At 49.1% G+C, this 22,169-nt stretch overlaps 1 protein-coding gene and 1 long non-coding RNA gene across 2 annotated transcripts; both read right to left on the reverse strand.

The window, feature by feature from the left end:
- Positions 1–10,191: 10,191 nt before the first annotated feature.
- LOC135389170 (uncharacterized) lies at positions 10,192–20,463 on the reverse strand. The gene is made up of 6 exons (XM_064619227.1): positions 20,434–20,463; positions 20,300–20,365; positions 15,819–17,750; positions 11,372–11,638; positions 10,967–11,160; positions 10,192–10,404 (listed from the first exon to the last, which is right to left on the reverse strand). The coding sequence occupies exons 3-6, from the start codon at positions 17,554–17,556 to the stop codon at positions 10,192–10,194; spliced, it is 2,412 nt and encodes an 803-aa protein (XP_064475297.1). The 5' UTR covers positions 17,557–17,750; positions 20,300–20,365; positions 20,434–20,463.
- Positions 20,464–20,982: 519 nt separating this feature from the next.
- Positions 20,983–21,768, reverse strand: LOC135372734 (uncharacterized). The gene is made up of 3 exons (XR_010416093.1): positions 21,623–21,768; positions 21,372–21,428; positions 20,983–21,025 (listed from the first exon to the last, which is right to left on the reverse strand). It is a non-coding gene; the product is annotated as an uncharacterized LOC135372734 (long non-coding RNA).
- Between the last annotated feature and the right edge of the window lie 401 nt (positions 21,769–22,169).

Here is a 22,169-nt window from a genome sequence, read left to right on the forward strand (position 1 = left end):
GAAAGAAGAAGACCAGGTACATGAAACAAGTGCTGGAGTTCGCCCTCGGTCGTTCTTATCGCGTCCTACCAAAGGGCAATTTTGTTGAACGTCTGGGAGCAGGCGCCCGGGCTTACGTCGTAGCCGTGCTCAAATTCCTGGCTTCTGACTTTCTCCTGTCGGCGGGCAACGCCGCTGCCTATAATGAGACGAGGATCATCCCCCATTGCTGCCCCGGGCTGGCCGTTCTCTGCTGGCAGTTCATCTCCAGCGTCAACATATCAAGTCGTGGAAGAGCTTGAATTAGGAAGTGAAAGAAGAAGACCAGGTACATGAAACAAGTGCTGGAGTTCGCCCTCGGTCGTTCTTATCGCGTCCTACCAAAGGGCAATTTTGTTGAACGTCTGGGAGCAGGCGCCCGGGCTTACGTCGTAGCCGTGCTCAAATTCCTGGCTTCTCACTTTCTCCTGTCGGCGGGCAACGCCGCTGCCTATAATGAGACGAGGATCATCCCCCATTGCTGCCTCGGGCTGGCCGTTCTCTGCTGGCAGTTCATCTCCAGCGTCAACATATCAAGTCGTGGAAGAGCTTGAATTAGGAAGTGAAAGAAGAAGACCAGGTACATGAAACAAGTGCTGGAGTTCGCCCTCGGTCGTTCTTATCGCGTCCTACCAAAGGGCAATTTTGTTGAACGTCTGGGAGCAGGCGCCCGGGCTTACGTCGTAGCCGTGCTCAAATTCCTGGCTTCTCACTTTCTCCTGTCGGCGGGCAACGCCGCTGCCTATAATGAGACGAGGATCATCCCCCATTGCTGCCTCGGGCTGGCCGTTCTCTGCTGGCAGTTCATCTCCAGCGTCAACATATCAAGTCGTGGAAGAGCTTGAATTAGGAAGTGAAAGAAGAAGACCAGGTACATGAAACAAGTGCTGGAGTTCGCCCTCGGTCGTTCTTATCGCGTCCTACCAAAGGGCAATTTTGTTGAACGTCTGGGAGCAGGCGCCCGGGCTTACGTCGTAGCCGTGCTCAAATTCCTGGCTTCTGACTTTCTCCTGTCGGCGGGCAACGCCGCTGCCTATAATGAGACGAGGATCATCCCCCATTGCTGCCTCGGGCTGGCCGTTCTCTGCTGGCAGTTCATCTCCAGCGTCAACATATCAAGTCGTGGAAGAGCTTGAATTAGGAAGTGAAAGAAGAAGACCAGGTACATGAAACAAGTGCTGGAGTTCGCCCTCGGTCGTTCTTATCGCGTCCTACCAAAGGGCAATTTTGTTGAACGTCTGGGAGCAGGCGCCCGGGCTTACGTCGTAGCCGTGCTCAAATTCCTGGCTTCTCACTTTCTCCTGTCGGCGGGCAACGCCGCTGCCTATAATGAGACGAGGATCATCCCCCATTGCTGCCTCGGGCTGGCCGTTCTCTGCTGGCAGTTCATCTCCAGCGTCAACATATCAAGTCGTGGAAGAGCTTGAATTAGGAAGTGAAAGAAGAAGACCAGCTACATGAAACAAGTGCTGGAGTTCGCCCTCGGTCGTTCTCATCGCGTCCTACCAAAGGGCAATTTTGTCGAACGTCTGGGAGCAGGCGCCCGGGTTTACGTCGTAGCCGTGCTCAAATTCCTGGCTTCTGACTTTCTCCTGTCGGCGGGCAACGCCACTGCCTATAATGAGACGAGGATCATCCCCCATTGCCGCCTCGGGCTGGCCGTTCTCTGCTGGCAGTTCATCTCCAGCGTCAACATATCAAGTCGTGGAAGAGCTTGAATTAGGAAGTGAAAGAAGAAGACCAGCTACATGAAACAAGTGCTGGAGTTCGCCCTCGGTCGTTCTCATCGCGTCCTACCAAAGGGCAATTTTGTTGAACGTCTGGGAGCAGGCGCCCGGGCTTACGTCGTAGCCGTGCTCAAATTCCTGGCTTCTCACTTTCTCCTGTCGGCGGGCAACGCCGCTGCCTATAATGAGACGAGGATCATCCCCCATTGCTGCCTCGGGCTGGCCGTTCTCTGCTGGCAGTTCATCTCCAGCGTCAACATATCAAGCCGTGGGAGAGCTTGAATTAGGAAGTGAAAGAAGAAGACCAGGTACATGAAACAAGTGCTGGAGTTCGCCCTCGGTCGTTCTTATCGCGTCCTACCAAAGGGCAATTTTGTCGAACGTCTGGGAGCAGGCGCCCGGGTTTACGTCGTAGCCGTGCTCAAATTCCTGGCTTCTGACTTTCTCCTGTCGGCGGGCAACGCCGCTGCCTATAATGAGACGAGGATCATCCCCCATTGCTGCCTCGGGCTGGCCGTTCTCTGCTGGGAGTTCATCTCCAGCGTCAACATATCAAGTCGTGGAAGAGCTTGAATTAGGAAGTGAAAGAAGAAGACCAGCTACATGAAACAAGTGCTGGAGTTCGCCCTCGGTCGTTCTCATCGCGTCCTACCAAAGGGCAATTTTGTCGAACGTCTGGGAGCAGGCGCCCGGGTTTACGTCGTAGCCGTGCTCAAATTCCTGGCTTCTGACTTTCTCCTGTCGGCGGGCAACGCCACTGCCTATAATGAGACGAGGATCATCCCCCATTGCTGCCTCGGGCTGGCCGTTCTCTGCTGGCAGTTCATCTCCAGCGTCAACATATCAAGTCGTGGAAGAGCTTGAATTAGGAAGTGAAAGAAGAAGACCAGGTACATGAAACAAGTGCTGGAGTTCGCCCTCGGTCGTTCTTATCGCGTCCTACCAAAGGGCAATTTTGTTGAACGTCTGGGAGCAGGCGCCCGGGCTTACGTCGTAGCCGTGCTCAAATTCCTGGCTTCTCACTTTCTCCTGTCGGCGGGCAACGCCGCTGCCTATAATGAGACGAGGATCATCCCCCATTGCTGGCTCGGGCTGGCCGTTCTCTGCTGGCAGTTCATCTCCAGCGTCAACATATCAAGTCGTGGAAGAGCTTGAATTAGGAAGTGAAAGAAGAAGACCAGCTACATGAAACAAGTGCTGGAGTTCGCCCTCGGTCGTTCTCATCGCGTCCTACCAAAGGGCAATTTTGTCGAACGTCTGGGAGCAGGCGCCCGGGTTTACGTCGCAGCCGTGCTCAAATTCCTGGCTTCTGACTTTCTCCTGTCGGCGGGCAACGCCGCTGCCTATAATGAGACGAGGATCATCCCCCATTGCTGCCTCGGGCTGGCCGTTCTCTGCTGGCAGTTCATCTCCAGCGTCAACATATCAAGCCGTGGGAGAGCTTGAATTAGGAAGTGAAAGAAGAAGACCAGGTACATGAAACAAGTGCTGGAGTTCGCCCTCGGTCGTTCTTATCGCGTCCTACCAAAGGGCAATTTTGTTGAACGTCTGGGAGCAGGCGCCCGGGCTTACGTCGTAGCCGTGCTCAAATTCCTGGCTTCTCACTTTCTCCTGTCGGCGGGCAACGCCGCTGCCTATAATGAGACGAGGATCATCCCCCATTGCTGGCTCGGGCTGGCCGTTCTCTGCTGGCAGTTCATCTCCAGCGTCAACATATCAAGTCGTGGAAGAGCTTGAATTAGGAAGTGAAAGAAGAAGACCAGCTACATGAAACAAGTGCTGGAGTTCGCCCTCGGTCGTTCTCATCGCGTCCTACCAAAGGGCAATTTTGTCGAACGTCTGGGAGCAGGCGCCCGGGTTTACGTCGCAGCCGTGCTCAAATTCCTGGCTTCTGACTTTCTCCTGTCGGCGGGCAACGCCGCTGCCTATAATGAGACGAGGATCATCCCCCATTGCTGCCTCGGGCTGGCCGTTCTCTGCTGGCAGTTCATCTCCAGCGTCAACATATCAAGCCGTGGGAGAGCTTGAATTAGGAAGTGAAAGAAGAAGACCAGGTACATGAAACAAGTGCTGGAGTTCGCCCTCGGTCGTTCTTATCGCGTCCTACCAAAGGGCAATTTTGTCGAACGTCTGGGAGCAGGCGCCCGGGTTTACGTCGTAGCCGTGCTCAAATTCCTGGCTTCTGACTTTCTCCTGTCGGCGGGCAACGCCGCTGCCTATAATGAGACGAGGATCATCCCCCATTGCTGCCTCGGGCTGGCCGTTCTCTGCTGGGAGTTCATCTCCAGCGTCAACATATCAAGTCGTGGAAGAGCTTGAATTAGGAAGTGAAAGAAGAAGACCAGCTACATGAAACAAGTGCTGGAGTTCGCCCTCGGTCGTTCTCATCGCGTCCTACCAAAGGGCAATTTTGTCGAACGTCTGGGAGCAGGCGCCCGGGTTTACGTCGTAGCCGTGCTCAAATTCCTGGCTTCTGACTTTCTCCTGTCGGCGGGCAACGCCACTGCCTATAATGAGACGAGGATCATCCCCCATTGCTGCCTCGGGCTGGCCGTTCTCTGCTGGCAGTTCATCTCCAGCGTCAACATATCAAGTCGTGGAAGAGCTTGAATTAGGAAGTGAAAGAAGAAGACCAGGTACATGAAACAAGTGCTGGAGTTCGCCCTCGGTCGTTCTTATCGCGTCCTACCAAAGGGCAATTTTGTTGAACGTCTGGGAGCAGGCGCCCGGGTTTACGTCGTAGCCGTGCTCAAATTCCTGGCTTCTGACTTTCTCCTGTCGGCGGGCAATGCCACTGCCTATAATGAGACGAGGATCATCCCCCATTGCCGCCTCGGGCTGGCCGTTCTCTGCTGGGAGTTCATCTCCAGCGTCAACATATCAAGTCGTGGAAGAGCTTGAATTAGGAAGTGAAAGAAGAAGACCAGCTACATGAAACAAGTGCTGGAGTTCGCCCTCGGTCGTTCTCATCGCGTCCTACCAAAGGGCAATTTTGTCGAACGTCTGGGAGCAGGCGCCCGGGTTTACGTCGTAGCCGTGCTCAAATTCCTGGCTTCTGACTTTCTCCTGTCGGCGGGCAACGCCGCTGCCTATAATGAGACGAGGATCATCCCCCATTGCTGCCTCGGGCTGGCCGTTCTCTGCTGGCAGTTCATCTCCAGCGTCAACATATCAAGCCGTGGGAGAGCTTGAATTAGGAAGTGAAAGAAGAAGACTAGGTACATGAAACAAGTGCTGGAGTTCGCCCTCGGTCGTTCTTATCGCGTCCTACCAAAGGGCAATTTTGTCGAACGTCTGGGAGCAGGCGCCCGGGTTTACGTCGTAGCCGTGCTCAAATTCCTGGCTTCTGACTTTCTCCTGTCGGCGGGCAACGCCGCTGCCTATAATGAGACGAGGATCATCCCCCATTGCTGCCTCGGGCTGGCCGTTCTCTGCTGGGAGTTCATCTCCAGCGTCAACATATCAAGTCGTGGAAGAGCTTGAATTAGGAAGTGAAAGAAGAAGACCAGCTACATGAAACAAGTGCTGGAGTTCGCCCTCGGTCGTTCTCATCGCGTCCTACCAAAGGGCAATTTTGTTGAACGTCTGGGAGCAGGCGCCCGGGCTTACGTCGTAGCCGTGCTCAAATTCCTGGCTTCTGACTTTCTCCTGTCGGCGGGCAACGCCGCTGCCTATAATGAGACGAGGATCATCCCCCATTGCTGGCTCGGGCTGGCCGTTCTCTGCTGGCAGTTCATCTCCAGCGTCAACATATCAAGTCGTGGAAGAGCTTGAATTAGGAAGTGAAAGAAGAAGACCAGCTACATGAAACAAGTGCTGGAGTTCGCCCTCGGTCGTTCTCATCGCGTCCTACCAAAGGGCAATTTTGTCGAACGTCTGGGAGCAGGCGCCCGGGTTTACGTCGTAGCCGTGCTCAAATTCCTGGCTTCTGACTTTCTCCTGTCGGCGGGCAATGCCACTGCCTATAATGAGACGAGGATCATCCCCCATTGCCGCCTCGGGCTGGCCGTTCTCTGCTGGGAGTTCATCTCCAGCGTCAACATATCAAGTCGTGGAAGAGCTTGAATTAGGAAGTGAAAGAAGAAGACCAGCTACATGAAACAAGTGCTGGAGTTCGCCCTCGGTCGTTCTCATCGCGTCCTACCAAAGGGCAATTTTGTCGAACGTCTGGGAGCAGGCGCCCGGGTTTACGTCGTAGCCGTGCTCAAATTCCTGGCTTCTGACTTTCTCCTGTCGGCGGGCAATGCCACTGCCTATAATGAGACGAGGATCATCCCCCATTGCCGCCTCGGGCTGGCCGTTCTCTGCTGGGAGTTCATCCCCAGCGTCAACATATCAAGTCGTGGAAGAGCTTGAATTAGGAAGTGAAAGAAGAAGACCCGGTACATGAAACAATTTCTGGAGTTCGCCCTCGGTCGTTCTGATCGCGTCCTACCCAAGGGTAATTTTGCCGAACGTCTGGGAGCAGGCGCCCGGGTTTACTTCGTGGCCTTGCGGAAATTAATGGCTTCTGACGTGCTCCTGTCCGCGGGAAAGGCCGTTGCCTATAATGAGACGAGGATCATCCCCCATCGCCGCCTCGGGCTGGCCGTTCTCTCATGGCGGTGGTGGCAGTGACTTCATTGGGAAAAGAAAACGAGGTTTGCCTGCTCAAAGTTGGCGGCACGTTTCGTTTTCTGGGAGGGGGAAGTGGGCAAGGAAGGGGGGAGGGGGAGTAGAGGAAGTCGAGCAGTTGCTTCTCTTCGAGGAAAAGGAGGAGGGCGTCACGGGTTTTTCGCCTGGTTGTGTAGGATCCAGTTGGATGGGTGATGTCCAGGCTGAGAAGGGGTGCTCCATTGGGTTGTGATATTTTCTGAAGGAGGGTGTTGCGCTCCTCCGTGTAGTTGCTGCAGTGAAGGAGGAGATGTTCAAAGTCAGCTGTGACTTGGCAGGAGTGGCACAAGGGGGAGTCGCCTATTCCTATCTTGTACAGGAAAGCGGGTGTAAGGCGCTGCCCGTGCGTATGCGGTAGAGGACAGTACTCTTCCTTCTCGGAAGACCTTTTGTGGGGCAATGGGGTCTGCCTTGACCAATTGCTCCGAGTGCTCGTATTCGTACATCTTCAAGGTACGCTGTTATGGAGAGGCGGGTCGCCTTGGGGTCGAGTGGCGCCTTGATGCAGGGATCTTGCTGGTGTGCTTCCGAAGCTAAGTTATCGGCCTGTCCGTTGCCTAGAATGCCGACATGCGAGGGAAGCCACTGTATGGTGATGGGTGGTTCTCCACGAGTGATGAACCACTCTGAACGAGTGGTTCTCCAGTGCCTCCACGACGTCTCTGATGTTCCAGGATAGTGTGTCCTCGGGCTTTGGGTGCTGCAGGCGGGCGAGGGCTGCTCGGGAGTCACAGAGGATGACCACAGGTTGTGGTGGCAGGACAGCTAAGGCTTTGGCTGCGTGGAAGATGGCGATCTGCTCTGCCGTGGTAGAAGAGACTTGACCGAGTATGCGACCATTCCAACTGGTTCCCAGTGATGGGAGGCAGTAGGCTGACGAGCTGGAAGCAGTTGAGCGGTTTACAGAGCCGTCGGTGAAGACTTTAGTGTGACGGGAGTAGCCTTCTTGAATGAAATCAAAGGCGATAGCTTTGGCAACTATAGGTGAGATGTTTTTGTTATTTCGGAGTTTAGGGATTGTTGTTTGGCAACAGATGTTGGGGAGTTCCCAAGGTGTCCTGAGGGAAGCCTCTTGTTGCTCTGGCTTTGTCAAAAGTTTGAAGGTTCGGAAGAGGTTGTTGAAACGGGATTAGCTGTGTTGCTCCAACTGTTTGATGATCTCCTTTCCCGCTCGAGATTTGCTGAGCCTATCGAATTGTAGGAGGAGCTTCTGCGTGGCACCAAGACAGAGGGAGCAAACTCTAGCTTCTGAGTAGGTTCTGGTGTTTGTAGCTGACTGGGGAAGACCCAGAGCTGTTTTCAGGCCGGCTCGGTGTATAATCTCCAGTTTTTCCATCCAGGTTTTGGAAGGGAGGATGAAGGGGAGCCCGTAGAGGATGCTGGAGACGGTGAGGGCACTGTGCAGAAGGAGTAGGGCCTCTGGAGAAGAGCCCCAAGTCGTTCCGCAGAGCCGCCTTTGTGCGTTGCGGTAGTGTAAGAGAGCAGAGGCGAGGGTGGAAGCATGTGACTTCCAAGTCAGACGTTCATCGATGATGAGGCCCAGGAGCTTCTGTTCTCTGACGCGGGGAATTGGCGTCCCCCCTATGTTTAGAGGGCTGGGTCTTTTCGCCTCCTCTTGCTAATCACCATGTAGGTAGATTTGTCCGGAGAGATGGTGAGCCCGGCTTTGGCTATGTAGGTTTGGGTGGAAGTTATGGCTCTCTGGAGGTTTTTCTGGAGAGATGGAAGCCTGCGTCCGGTGGTCCAGATGGTCACATCATCAGCGTAAATGCTGATGTGGAGTGGAGGGGAGGATAGGGGTAGAGCATAAGTGAGTCCTGCCATTACAATGTTGAAAAGCACAGGGCTGAGTATACTGCCCTGAGGGAGTCCTAAAGTGCAGGATTTCGTAATGCTTAGGACTGTACCCAGACGGACCTGCATTGTCCTTTCCTGGGGGAAGTTGTGATGAAGCGTATTGTGCGCCCGCCGACTTTGATTTGTTGGAGCTGCTTAACGACCGCCTGGGCGGTGACACTGTCAAAAGCCCTGCGTACGTCTAGAAAGGCCGCCAGGTGTGTCTGGGAGGATTTCTTGGCGTTGACCGCCGCCGAGCAGAACTCGAAGGGTGTCAGCAGTGGAGAGTTTCTTTCGAAAACCAGTCATAGTGGAGGGCAAGACGAAACGTGAGTCCATCTACCAGAGTAGCCTGGTAAGAACCAATCTCTCCATAACCTTTGCAAGTCAGGGTGTTAGGGAGATAGGGCGGTAGGAGTCAGGACTAAGAGGAGGCTTGCCTTGTTTGTGGATGGGGACTACGATGGAGTGTTTCCAAGCAGGAGGGACTGTGCCTTACTCCCAGATTTCATTGTATTTTGCAAGGAGTCTGTCTTGGGCTTGTGTGGTTAGATTCTTGAGTGCCTGGTAGGTGACTCCGTCTTGACCTGGGCTGGTGCGACGGATGCTGCTATGCAAAGCAAACATGAGTTAAGTGCGCGTGAAAGGGGCGTCCATGCGGTGGTGAGGGAGCTGTGGTAGTTGTACTGCCGGCTGTGGAACTGCTGCCTGGGTGAAGGTTTCAGCGAAGAGGTTTGCTGCTTCGGTGAGGGTGAGAGAATGGGCGAGGGCAAAATCCTAGAAGGGGTGCTTGTTGGAGCAGTTACCAGCGAGCATGTTTACAACTGCCCAAATCTTCGTTCCAGGCGTGTGTGGGGTGAGGGAGGTGCAGAAACCCTTCCATTGGAAACGTCGCAGGGCATTGGAGTACCGCCTCAGTACGGCAGAGATTCGATTGAAGGAGAGTGTGTTGTCCTTTGTTGGGTGTTTACGTAGTCGGCGCTGTGCTCTCCTCCTGGCTGCTGAGAGGTTGAGAAATTTGAGGTCAGGGACTGGGTCTGTTGCCCTCTTGGTGATGGCAGTGATGGCCTTTTAGAGATGACTGTATGGCTGTTGTGATGTCACTGGTGTTGTCCAAATTGAGTAGGCTGCGGTAGCGATCCCACTGTGTGACAGAGTGGCGGGATCGTGGAGGGGGTGCGAGGTTGCTAGTGGAGTGAGGGAGCGTGAGAAAGATGGGGAAGTGATCACTTCCCATTGTATCTTTTCCTGCATCCCATGTGACGTGGAGACCAGGGGAGTAGATGGAAATGTCTATTGCTGAGTAGGAAGAGGGCGGCCTGAAAAAGGTTGCTGCTCCAGAGTTCGCCACTGCCAGATCTAGTTCGTCGATGGCGTCAACGATTTCTGAGCCTCGGGGGGAGCACTTGTCACTACCCCAAAGATGGTGGTGTGCGTTGAAATCGCCACATATAATCAGGTTGTCTGTGCACTGATGGCGGATGTATTTGAGGCACTCGGATAACAGGCCCCGCGGAAGACGCCGATGCACATAAACGGATACAACTACAAGTGTTGTCTTTTGTTGTTTCACAGTGGCCGCTGCAAATTCGGCCGTGTCGCAGCCGATGTCCCGGATGTCGACAGCGGATTGTGGACGATTGTCCCTGACGAAGAGCGCAGCACATCCGGTGGGGAAGGTGGGAATGCCAGGGCTGACGTAGTTTCGGTAGCCCTGGATTGTACTTGATTCAGGGAGACCAGATTCACTGAGTGCCAGGATGGGTATAAGATGGTTTCTGACAAAGAGGTTGACCTCTTGCAATTTGCCGCGCAGGCCACTGCAAATCCAGTGCATGACTGTAGGGGGGTGGCGTCGGGTCTCGTTGGGTTTTTTGTCCATGATTTGGGGTGAGGGCACAGTGCGTCCAGCGGGGTGGACGAGGTTCCGTTTGTCTGAGCTGAGTGGAGAGGGAGCTCAGGCGGCGGAAAGGCTGATGATGCCGTCTTGGAGTGGGATGATAAGGGAAACAATCGAGCGGACCGTGGCTGGAAGCCCAGGGCATTCAATGATGGCTCTGATAACAGCGAAGGCGATGCCTATGAATGACTCAATTGTGGGCCGAGCTGGTGGCGAGGACTTCTTGCTAGCTGCGTCCTCACGTAGGTGCAGTGTAGAGGAGGGTTTTTCCTGGGAAAGCCGGGAAGTTGAAGGTGTCACAGTCCTTACGGTGTGCTCGGGTCGTGTAGACTGGGCGGGTCCATCATTGGTCTGGGTAGAGCCCTTTAAGGTATCTCTGTACAAGGGCGAATGCCTTCCATTGGTGCTTTCTGTCGACGGTGACGCTTGTTTTTGTGGAGGGTCCGGTCGCTTATGGGGGGCAGAGTCTTTCTTGAGGGCTTTTTCAGGCTGGGGTGCGCCTGAGTCGGTGTCCGGCCGGGTCGGAGATTTCCTAGTCCCCCCCCCCCCCCCCTGCTTGCGGCATTTTTCTTCCCTTGCTTGTAGGGATTTCCTTTTTCAGGCTGAGGCAGTGGGCGGCAGTTTCAAGTTGTCTCACAGTGCAGGACATGTCAAGGGTGGAGTGGGCACTCCCACAGTTCGCACACTTGAGAGCTGTCTTGTCTGCGCAGTCGTTGGAGTCATGTTCACCAGCACAGAAAAATCACTTTTTAGGGCGAGCACATGTGGCATCAACGTGGCCGAAGCGACCACACTTATAGCACTGGACTGGCTTAGGCCTGAAAACACTCACAGGGAACTTAACCGTGCCGATGTGGACGAACTTAGGCGTAGGGCTTGTAACAAACACAAGTTTGACAGATTCGGTCTTTCCTATGCGTTTGATAGACGTGACGGAAACTCCTGAGCGTAGCCGTTGGAAGATGAGAGGGTCACTGATTGGAATGTCTGGCACATTGATGACACCAATAGCAGCCTGCTTTGGGGCTGGGAGGAAAGCACTGACTGGCGTGGAACATAGTCGTGAGAGTCCCAGCAGCTTGTTTACGCCACCAGTTGACTTGACGTCTACAGGAACTCGGTTTTTGGCTCGGTTTACGGGTATTTCCGATAACTCGTTGGGAGCTTCAGAGGCGATGAAGTCTTCTAACTTAACCAGTTGGGGGGGGGGGGAAAGATGACACACTGTGTAGCTTACCAATTGGCCGAAAGAGCACTGTTAATCCCTGAGGGAGACGACGGGCTTGCACAGATTTCACTGTATCATCGCTGGAGTAACTAGCACGGCGTTGAGCGCGACGAAGGTGTTTCCTTTCTTGTGATGGTAGTTCAAAATTTCCCTCATCTCCAGTGAAATCGGTGTCACAATACTGGTTGTAGGAGGCATCCGCTGAGGCGTCAGATTGTGAGCTAGCGTCTAGCTGGTCAATTTCCAGAGGCTCGTCAACCGTCGGGGGATTTTCCACTGCGCAAGGATCCAGAGCGGCTTTGGCGTGCGAGTTGTCTTAGTTTGCGAGTCATGAGAGCATTCATCTCTTGTATTGCAAACTGTTAGGATGAAACATTTATAGAAGGTGCCCGTCTTCCCAACAATTTTAGCCCTATTTACTCTAAATGTCCCCATTGACCTAAAAGAATTTGCCCCTTTGTTCTAACAAAATGCAACTGAGACCACCTTATAAAGGGGAGTCATTACTCTCGCACTTGGGTCCAACAGGGACGCTCTTACTCAAAGCGCTCTGCCATGTCCCTTGTGCTTGTCTAATTAGTGCTATTTCCCCCCGTAAGCCGCAGTTACTTACCAATTCCCTAGGATACTTACCCCTTTTAGTGTAGACTAAATTTAATTGTTCCATGAAGGATCTTGAAACCTTTGCATTGCCATCTTTTCTTAAAATCCTCTTCTCCAAGCCTCTTTAATTCCCTACCCAACCATAACCTAACACAATAGCTAATCTTCGCTTTTACTTCCCTTTCGTCGCATTCGACCAGGCAATGCGAGCAATGCGTGAGCAATGCGGCATCTGTTTAGCCAGCAGTGGTAAACTGTTTCAGTGGCTATGAGTTGGCTATGGGTTTTCACTTAGTCAAATTAAACACAAGGGAAAAGGTTCCTTTCCCTTGTGTTTAATTTGACTAAGTGAAAACCCATAGCTTCCTCGTATGTTAGGGAGTTCAAACCGAAATATTCGCTAACACTTCTCCAGACTCTTCCAATTATCATGCATTCGAAAACTGCATGCTTTACCGTTTCCGGTTTGTGACAAGCTGAGCAGTTTGCGTTGGAATTTTTTTTCCACATATGGAATTTATTTTTTACGGGGATTACCTCGTGTGCCACTTTCCACATTAACGACTTTCTACTGTCTTCTGTCCAAAATCTATTGATTCTTTGCCAGGCTTGTGGTGCCAAACCACAATGCTGATTTCCTGCGGCTTTTGTGCGTAGAGTTTCATAGATTTCGTTCACCTTGTAAGTTGCAAAATCTTCTTTTTCATTTACAGCTTTTAACTCCTTCAAGGTGTCTTTACCGGACTTATAAAACCATGGGAGGTAGGCAGATTTTGGGCCACCTAAGCCAACCCGTTCGGAAGTGAAAATTCTTAAAGTCCACCCCAGCCAGAAGTGTGCCAAGTCTTTACGAACTTCATTTCCTTCTAATGAATTATATATTCCTTTTACTGCGTATGCTTTCGCTAGATTGATTAAGTCTGGGACGTTTAAGCCTCCTTTATCAAAGCTAAGCATAATTTTCTTCTGTTTGACCCACTGTGTACGCCCGTTCCAGAGGAACTAGAAAATACTGTTTCTCAGTGTAGTCAATACAGGTTTCTTAACGGCTTCATAGCAAACAGGAAGGTCCATTTGGGTATGATAATTCTATTTATTATTTTTGCCCTCGTAAATATTGGAATATCGGTTTTGACATAATCATCCATTGTTTGGGAACTCTCTCTAAGTTTTGTTAACCAATTACTGTCTGCTATTCCCTGGTGGTTAAAACGGACTCCCAGTATTTTAAGTTCTTTAACGACTGGAATATCAATGTCCCTTTTTTGCGTTAAACCACCTATATACATACCTGCGCTTTTTTGATTATTTAACCCGGCCCCACTACATTCTCCCCATTCGTGTATTGTTTTTAAAGTTTCAAGTGCCGATAGTTCGTTTTTTACTATGACTGTTAGGTCATCAGCGTATGCCACTATACTTTTATTTCCTCCTTGTATTGGGAGGGGTATTGAATGTATGAGACTGTTGTTCCATACTTGCTGAGAGCGCAGGCAGCGACCGACCGTAAGCTGGAGGACCGGAGACACAGGCGAAAGTTTAAAGCGCTGAGAAGGGCTGTTTACCCGGAAAAACAGACGCGAAGGTGAAAACGCGGAAGTCGCACGTCGGCGGCGCCTCTTACAGAGGCTACCGACCTTGAAGAGCGCAGCAGAAGGTGCGGTGACGTGACTCGTCTGGAGAGCCCGGAAAGAGGCTATCGGCGGGATGGCTGGCCTTGAGGGAGCGAAAACAACAAGCGTCCGCTCGCTTCGAAAGACAGGGATAAGTCATCCGCCGGAAGGTGCCGTTTACGCAATGGTCCAGGGAAAATGGCGGGCGCCCAAACCACGTGATTCCCAAGAGCCAATCATAGCGTCTCCGCTGGCCAGCGCGGGAAAAAAGCTAGGGCCCAGTGCGCATGCGCAGACCGACCTCCTTTCTCAACCTCCTCCCCCTTCTCTCCTGGGTTTTGTCGTCTGCTCTCGTTCCGCGCTCCGCCAGCTCCGCTGGCTTCGCGGGGTTATTTTTCTTTTGCGCGCTTGCTTTTTGCTGCTTGCCAAGTCAAATGTGTATAAACTTAATGAACTGGAAGCGATAGCGGTTTATGAAGTGCAAATTTATTTGTGCTCATGAATTGTCTTGAAAAGGTTCAACATAATCACATGTCTTCTAACAGTCTTCATTTGAAGTTCAATAAAATCCCGGACCACACGTCCAAGGGGGTACATCAGGTTATGTTTTTGGAAGACGCTGCGCTGTGCCAGGTGTGTCCTTGCCGCCGATGGACGCGAGAACACTGAAAAAATAAGGGAAAGTGTACAGATTGTGGATGCCTGTGAATGAGGGAAATGACTAAAAAGAAGCGCTAAAATTCTGTTTTTAACGCTCTTATTGAAATAGAACACTAAATAGAATGTCCCTTGGTGGTTCATGGCATGATGAAAAAAGAGGAAGGAAAGGCCAGCTGTAACGTGAACGAAAGTATACGCTACTGTGTTCTGTTAATCAATGTATGGAACTATATAAGTTGAAAACGAAATGCCTCAGATATGGGCGCTGCAAATATGCAGATACCTTGAACACAGAATGTTCTGCTAGGGCCCTCTGCCTTGGCACATTAGAGTCAAAGTTGCTAACATGCCAGAACAATACCATTCATCGTAATCATGTACTGGACCCATTCCATCATTGGCATTTTCTGTTAGTGGGTTTAGCTTAGGAATGGAAAGTCAATTGAAAACTTAGTAAAAGAGAGGTTAGAAGCCGTGCATCCACAGCAGCATGCATTGTACTAAATAACTAGGAGAAAGGCGAAGACACAGTGGAGTGAAAATGTTACGATTTCAGAAGGTTAAAATCTGAATCAAAGTTCACATACAGATTCAGACAAAATACTATGCAGCTATAGAGCTTTGTTGTTGCTATGATGTTGTTATGAGAATATTAGAAATAGAACATTATCATTGCTTATGATGATCTATTATGAATAAACGAGCCACACATGTACACACTTACACACGCTTTGTTCAAAAAAGGCAAAAGCAAAAAGCATCTGCATTCCTTTTAGTTTAACTTACTTTGATTTGATTTGACCATACTGGCGCAAGGATAACAGGGATCATGCTGCGCCGAAGTTTAACTTACTTAAGCTTACTATAGCATCGACTGTGCTGCTCAGAGCTCCTGCACTGTTTTACCAGGATTCAGTAAGCCCGGAGCAGGCACAGTGAAGCAATGCAATATGAAACATCCAATACCATGTCTAAACCTGATCTGTTGCCTTCCCTGAACGATGTGAGAGCAAATTACCACAATGAAGGAAATAAAATCAGCAAAAGCCAATCTGAAAAGCAGCTTGCAGGGAGGGCAGTGGTGAAAGAATGTGAGAATCTACTACAGAAGAACTGAACCTTTCTTTTTGTTCAAATGAATAAAAGAAATCCTCTGCTCCAGACAGTTGTGGGGTCGTACGCGCCCATTCTAAATTATTACCGTTTTAGGCTTTCAGAACAACTCTCCCATGCTGATAGCCACTGAAATATGCGGTGCATTACAGTGCGTGGAATTACATTTCAGAAATGTTGGTAGTACTGAAACTCTACTTAAAATTTGGATAATGTCAACATGATATGACGAGATCTACGTTGTATTCGTGAAGCAAGTTTCTTGCGCTTCCTTCTGCTCTGTTGTTGCTGCATTGAAATTTGCCTGTTTGCAGCATTCGTCAACCTTAAGTGGTTCTCTATGCGTAGGACGACAAACATAGAATGGAATTTCGTCATGCAAACCACATCACAAAAGGGTTCATGACTGGACTGCTTTAAGATGTGCAGCAAGTTTGCCTTTACATTTTTCTTGTGCAATATGTCACCAACATTTGCCTGAAATGTCGTCTCCAGTTTCTGATAATATTCAAAGAAGGCACTTGAAGGGACACAGGTTTGTTCATTAGCACGCAAATAAAGAAACACGCTAGAAGGGTCCTGAAGGTCATCCTGTGTCCCTTTGAGTAGTTCACTGCAGTTGCTACAGTGTGACATTTTGAGGAACAATTCAACCAAGTGTCCTGCATATGCAAAGTGCGCATTTAGATCAGCAGGACCAATGTCAGGGGACGTATCTGATGTCTCGCTTGAAGGCAGATCATGCTCTGGTTCCTCTGGTGGAACAGATGTAACAGTAGAAAATGGCATGCGTTTTAGTTCATTGAGGATTAGGCTCAGCTCAGTAGCTTCGCAGTTACCCCTGCCTGTCGCATTGACAACTTTGCTTGCCAATGTATGCTTCAAACCAGCAACAAACTGAAATGCATTAGGTGTTTCATTGCTTCCATGCATTTGCCGAAACTGTCCAAACATGTTTTCTAGGGGATCTTGGTTGAGTCGCCTCGTGAGCAAGTGCTCAAAGTTCGAATTCTCATGGAGGTCATCCCACAACGCAAGCACAGCATTAATTGTTACTTGCCAACCATTCACTGTTGGTGGCTCTCTAGCACAACCAATAAATTTCCAGTTAGAAATTCGCTCGGCGGCAGATTGCAAAATTTCTTTATGCTTAGTAGATGCTGATATCGCATATCTCATTTTTTTGTCCTCGCTCTGAGCAGTTGAAGAACTGTTAAGGGTATCAAAGAGAATATCCATCTGTTGCAAGAAATCTGATGTCGCAGCAGCAGCAGGTGGCATCTCTCCCACTACAATGAGAACCGCAATGCCTGCTGACACGCTGTCACTAAGGACTTGTGTTGCAAACTTGACCCTCATGCGGTTGAACACTGTTGGGTTGATATGGTTCTCTGTGAGCTTCGGTGCAAGGCGTGCCTTGAGGGGGTAGTTACTCTCATAGAACTGTTTGATGAAAGCCCACTGAACCTTTTTCTCAGCACTCCCATTCAGAAGGTCATACTTGAGCAAAAGATTCCGGGTTGTCTTCATCAGGTGCGGAGGGTCAAACATAAAATACACCTTGTGGTCATTCACAAGAAAATATGGCTGTGAGGGGGATACTTCCAAATTTCTAGCTAAGGCACAGTTGCTTGAACCTTGGTCACAGACAACCACCTTTACAAAAATATTTGCTGATTGCAACCGTTGAATCAATTGTACGAGCAGAGCCTGCAGAGTATTTGCTGAAGCTGCGGATTTCGACAGAACATACGCTAGGGGCTGGATCCACGTTGTAGAGATACCGGACAGCATTACGAGAAGAGCTGAGTTTGCCAACTGAGGTTCTCTCTCTTGGCCATTGTCAACAAAACCAAGCACCACATCAGAACCGCGATCATACTGTAGATGCTGCTTGATAGACATCTCATCAAACATCAACATGCATGTACGGTCCTTCAGTGGTAGATCCTTAAGCTTGGCCTCCAGCCTATTGAGAACTTCGGGCAGCACTCCAGGCTCCACATGAATATCCTTTAGCCAAGTACGGAGGGTACGCTCAGTTGGCAAAGCCAGGAACCGACTTAAAAATCTGTAAGCCCTCGGCCCCATGAAGTGCAATTTTAGGGCTAAACCCCGGAAGTACTCAGGCCACCGGCGCCCATACTTGCGAAAACGCTGCAGGTACAACTGAACCCTGAAAATTTCAAGTGCCTCCTTTGACATATACCGTGATGCACCGTTAATTATCTGAGCTCTTGACAAGGTACTTAGCTGTGCTGTCGAAGCAGTTCTTCTTGCACGAAACAGACTTTTTCGCAGCTTGTCACGTGACGCCCTTAGTGACTGAATTAGAGAAGTGGTCCTTGGAGTCCTCACAATTTTGGGTCTGCCTCCCCTGTGTATTCTTGGTGTAGCTGCTGCAGTAAAGAAAATATAAGAGACAAATAAATAAATAACAATAAAGCAAACAATGTCACCGTGTGAACAAAACGAAGCACAGGTATGCTACGGCAACAGAGTTGCAGAATATAGTCATTTACTCTCCATCATAATTATGCAAAGTAGGGCAGCATAATCTGTTTTCCTGTCCCAACTATTAATTTGATTACCCCCCCCCCAAAAAAAAAAAAGAAAGAACCGAAAAATTTCCTCTGTTCCTCTTTCTCTAGCTGCTACTATACTTATCACTACCACTATCACTCTCATTATCTTCGCCATGACAAACGCTCGGCCTCGCGCATCGCATCGCGGCTCGCTATCTCTCGAATCACCACAGTCACCGTACATTGGTTATCAGCGATAGGTTAGAGCAAAATGTGAGAGCGTTGCTAACATTTACTCAGCCCTCATAGATGGCGTCGCAACACGTCGCGCGGCACATGATGTGCGTATTGCGCAACGTATGCGAGAATCGAAAGTACTACTGTCCCAACCCGAACGTCTACAGGTACTGAGGTGAGAGTTCATCCTACGAATTTCCCGCGTGACATTTTGCGATCATCTCGTTCCGGAGGCACACTTAGTGTTGTGGTTTTCAGATGTCTGTTATATACGACCACCAGTTCGTGGGTGATTCGATGACGCTGCGACTGGCGGAGCGTATCACTCGGCGAAAGAGGAGCGATCTACGTAAGTGCTGATCACATTTACAAGTTAACTATTGCACACTGCTGAGGTCCACGATTGTGTGCACCCCTCCCTTCTCTTCTCAATATGCATGTTACCGCGGTGCCGGCGTACGGGGAGGGGGGAGGATTTTCGAGCAGGAAGCACCAGTTTTATGGTCATAACATGGATGAACAGAAACTAGTAAGAGGCGGGGGTCATGAGGTAGTGGCCTACCTACCCCCTACCCTGATTGTACCTCTATAAACATAACTGTGAGGTGAGATGTCGTTTCCACCTCAAGCTTTTTTTTTAATTGTGAAAGCCTCATTTTTGAAAGGAACAAAAATCAGTGCTCAGTTACATTCATTTTTCAGAATCTTCAGTTTTGAAGCCCGGTGCCACATGCCGGGCTTTACTGCACGCACTTGAGAATTGCGAAAATATTCACAGAAAAGTCATCATAATGATTGGCACTAATGACATCAAAAAGGTAAGCACATATTGAAGAAAATGTATTGATGCTTCACTCAATCTCTGATGCTGCAGAATGTTATTGAAAGGCCTTTGATTTTCGTGGTAAAACCTTCCTAGTTTATGTATGTTCATTCTTCTTTTCTTTTTTTTTGAAAAGATGAGAGATTCGGAAAGAATCAAAGAAGACATCTCAGCAGTCATCAACCACATCAAGACACGAGTGGACAAAGTAATACTTTTAACACTTCCGCCATGCCCACTTGTCTCTAAAACATCTAGGGCATGGCACACGCTTCACGCAGTCAACACACATATACAGACACTACAGTGTGGTAAGTTGCTCAGATAATGCAATAAATACTCTCATGACATAGCCGACTATGGAAAAAATGGAAATGGAATGGAAATTTAATGTTTACTGTATACGGTGTATGCATCTTTCATGCCTTTTAAACAAAAGTATGAGTCATTATGTTCAACGCTTGCAGATGACATTCAGCTCTTGGATATACACAAGATCTTCATAAAGGGTCCCAGAAAGCCGAATTATGGCATGTACGAGAGGTAAGTTAGCAAAATGATCAAGCTTGACAGAGCTGGATGGGAATCTTTAAAAAATTATGCTTATGTTGTCTGAAACCTTTACTTGTACATAGGAGGTACAGACGTCGGCGCAACGAGGCAGCACCAAGGACTGACCTTGTGCATTGGAATAGGAAGGGCATGGATGCTGTTCACAAGGCCATAAAAGATCATCTGGGACTGTAATTTCTAAAACTGTGCTAGACACACGATTAAAAATGAACATAACGGCATAGCACAGTAATAGCTAACCATCATCCCGAATGACATCATTATCTGCCCTGACTTGTTGAAAATTTACAAACTGCATCAGTGTCACAACAAAGGCTTACGCATTCCACTTTCAACAAATCAGGGCAGATAACGTTATCATTTGAGTAGATGGTTGGCTAGGAGCGTGCTATGCGGTGAAGTTCATTTTTATGAGTGCAGTTTTTTCAATCTGTTTTGTGTTCTATACTGTGCTAGCATTGTGAATAACGGGGGGGACAGGAGAAGTTAATATGCATACTGGGACGACAAGGGGGAACTACGCCGGTTTTAGTCTGGATGAACTGCTAAAAAGCCAATGGATAACCTCAACCTGCAGAGCCTGTGGTAGGATTCCGTACCCATTACCTCACAACCTTGAGCATGGCTGTCACCAAGATGAAAATTCTTTTACCCACTTTGCAATGCCATTGTTAGACAGTGATTTTCTACTGGTTTTCGTTAGAATGAATGTTCTCTTTACTGCTACCATTTCGTTCTCAGTATAGGCAAATAATTCGTACAGGCGGCATAATGGTAAATGACCACATACCAGATGAACCCAATGAATCAGGAGCCAACACAGGTGACTGGGAGCAAATGTCGGCACCTCCAAGTGCTGTAAAGGAAAAAAAAAGAAAAAAAGATGGAACTAAACCAAGAGAAATGTTGAGTAAGGACACTCACTGGGTGGTGATAGCCGGTCCAGGTTTGCAGTGGTTGGTGTATCAACCACACTGCTGCAAGGATCTAAAAAAAAATAATGCAAAAGCCAGCAGGAATTCCATGAAAATACTGTGGCAAAAAAAAAAAACACCTGTTGAGGTAGATGGTATAGGAACATGAGGTGGTCTTGGAACAGGTGAAGGTGGGGAAACTGGTGTGTCAGGTGGCTCCCGTGGTTGTTCTCGTGACTGAAGAGAGACATCTAAAGAAGAATTGACACAGAGGCATATTTATCTCTCATTCTAAACACAATGTGCATGATTACTGTCATTATTATGATTATTACTTTAGTCTAAATGTCCTAGAACATGCAAGTGCTCATGAAAGGACCACCGTTGTTTTAGGCAGTGACACAACCCATCAAATGGAGTACCACACATATAATGATTAAAACATGAAACAGGTGAAGGTGGTGAAACCGGGAAAAAGCATTTAGAAAAAGAAAATTACGTATGTGTAACAGTAGAGAGATGTGAGAGCAACTAACCTTCCACTGGCATATCTAGTGCACCATGAGGCTCCTGTGTTTGCTCTTGTGATTGAAGAGGCATATCTAAAGGAGAACGACCACAGAGGCATAGTTAGCGACCTGTCCCACTGTCAATCACAATATTTGTGTTACTACTGTCAATATAGTGAAAGTGTGTATGAAAATATATATAAACCTGTTATGCAGCGGAAAAGTGCAACAAAACGATCGACAGGGCACATCATTGACTTTACTAGGAATTAACAGTGATCTATCGAGAACCCCCCACAGCCCCCCCCCCAAAAAAAAACAAGAAAATTGGACGAGATCCCACTACAGTTTTGTAAAAATTCCACACGACCCAACGACGAAATTCTTGGTAAACCACTGATTATGCATGAAGCGTGATGCCCAAAATGGATGAAATTACCATAATCAAGTGCAAGTAGCCCAGGCCATTGTCTCTGCAGTGAAGTACTGGCTTGTCCTAAAAGAAACAAAAAGAAACGCATAATCAAACCTGCCCACATGCAACCTTCGAACGTCTACAGATTGACATGAATGGAGGTGTGGTTCACACAGTCCCCACATATGTAACTCATCCAATTCCACAACCACTGCCTAATTTCTAATTACGGTATAACTAAAACATACATTCACAACTGAAGTGAAAAACCTCACCCTGCAGTGGAACTGTCGGACAAGCTGTTTTCTTCAACCGTACTTTGGCACGAGAGTTGAAGCAGTCCGGTGAGAAGTGCTCGCCACACAAAAGCCTACTCTTTAGAGCTGAGTCTGCCAAATCGTTCAGCTCAGGGCGTTGTGCATAGGCGATCCACGCGGATTTCCTATTTGAACACCACAACACACATGTCACAAGCATTCGTGTATCACGCTAAATGAATAACAGCTATGCATGTGAGAGTGACACATGGAGTATAATCTGAAAGCGGCGTCCGCGCGCATCTCTCATTATGAAACGCCTCAAACGTCAATCGATGGCCCGTATTAGACTTCACACGATAGACCTGCATTTTGTCCTCCAATGGAAAGTAACAAAAACTTGTCTTACCGTTCATCGATGGGAAATCGGAAGAATGAATGTCGGCTTCCAAGCGTGCGATTCGTACATCCTTTGGCCGTGCAAGGATGTCCTAAGAAGTTCTTCTTTCTGTTGTCGTGATGACTAGTTGAATTTGCCATCACGGTAGCTAAGTGCTAAGCAATG

The sequence above is a fragment of the Ornithodoros turicata genome, chromosome 1 (assembly GCF_037126465.1).
Source record: "Ornithodoros turicata isolate Travis chromosome 1, ASM3712646v1, whole genome shotgun sequence".
NCBI classification, from domain to species: domain Eukaryota; kingdom Metazoa; phylum Arthropoda; class Arachnida; order Ixodida; family Argasidae; genus Ornithodoros; species Ornithodoros turicata.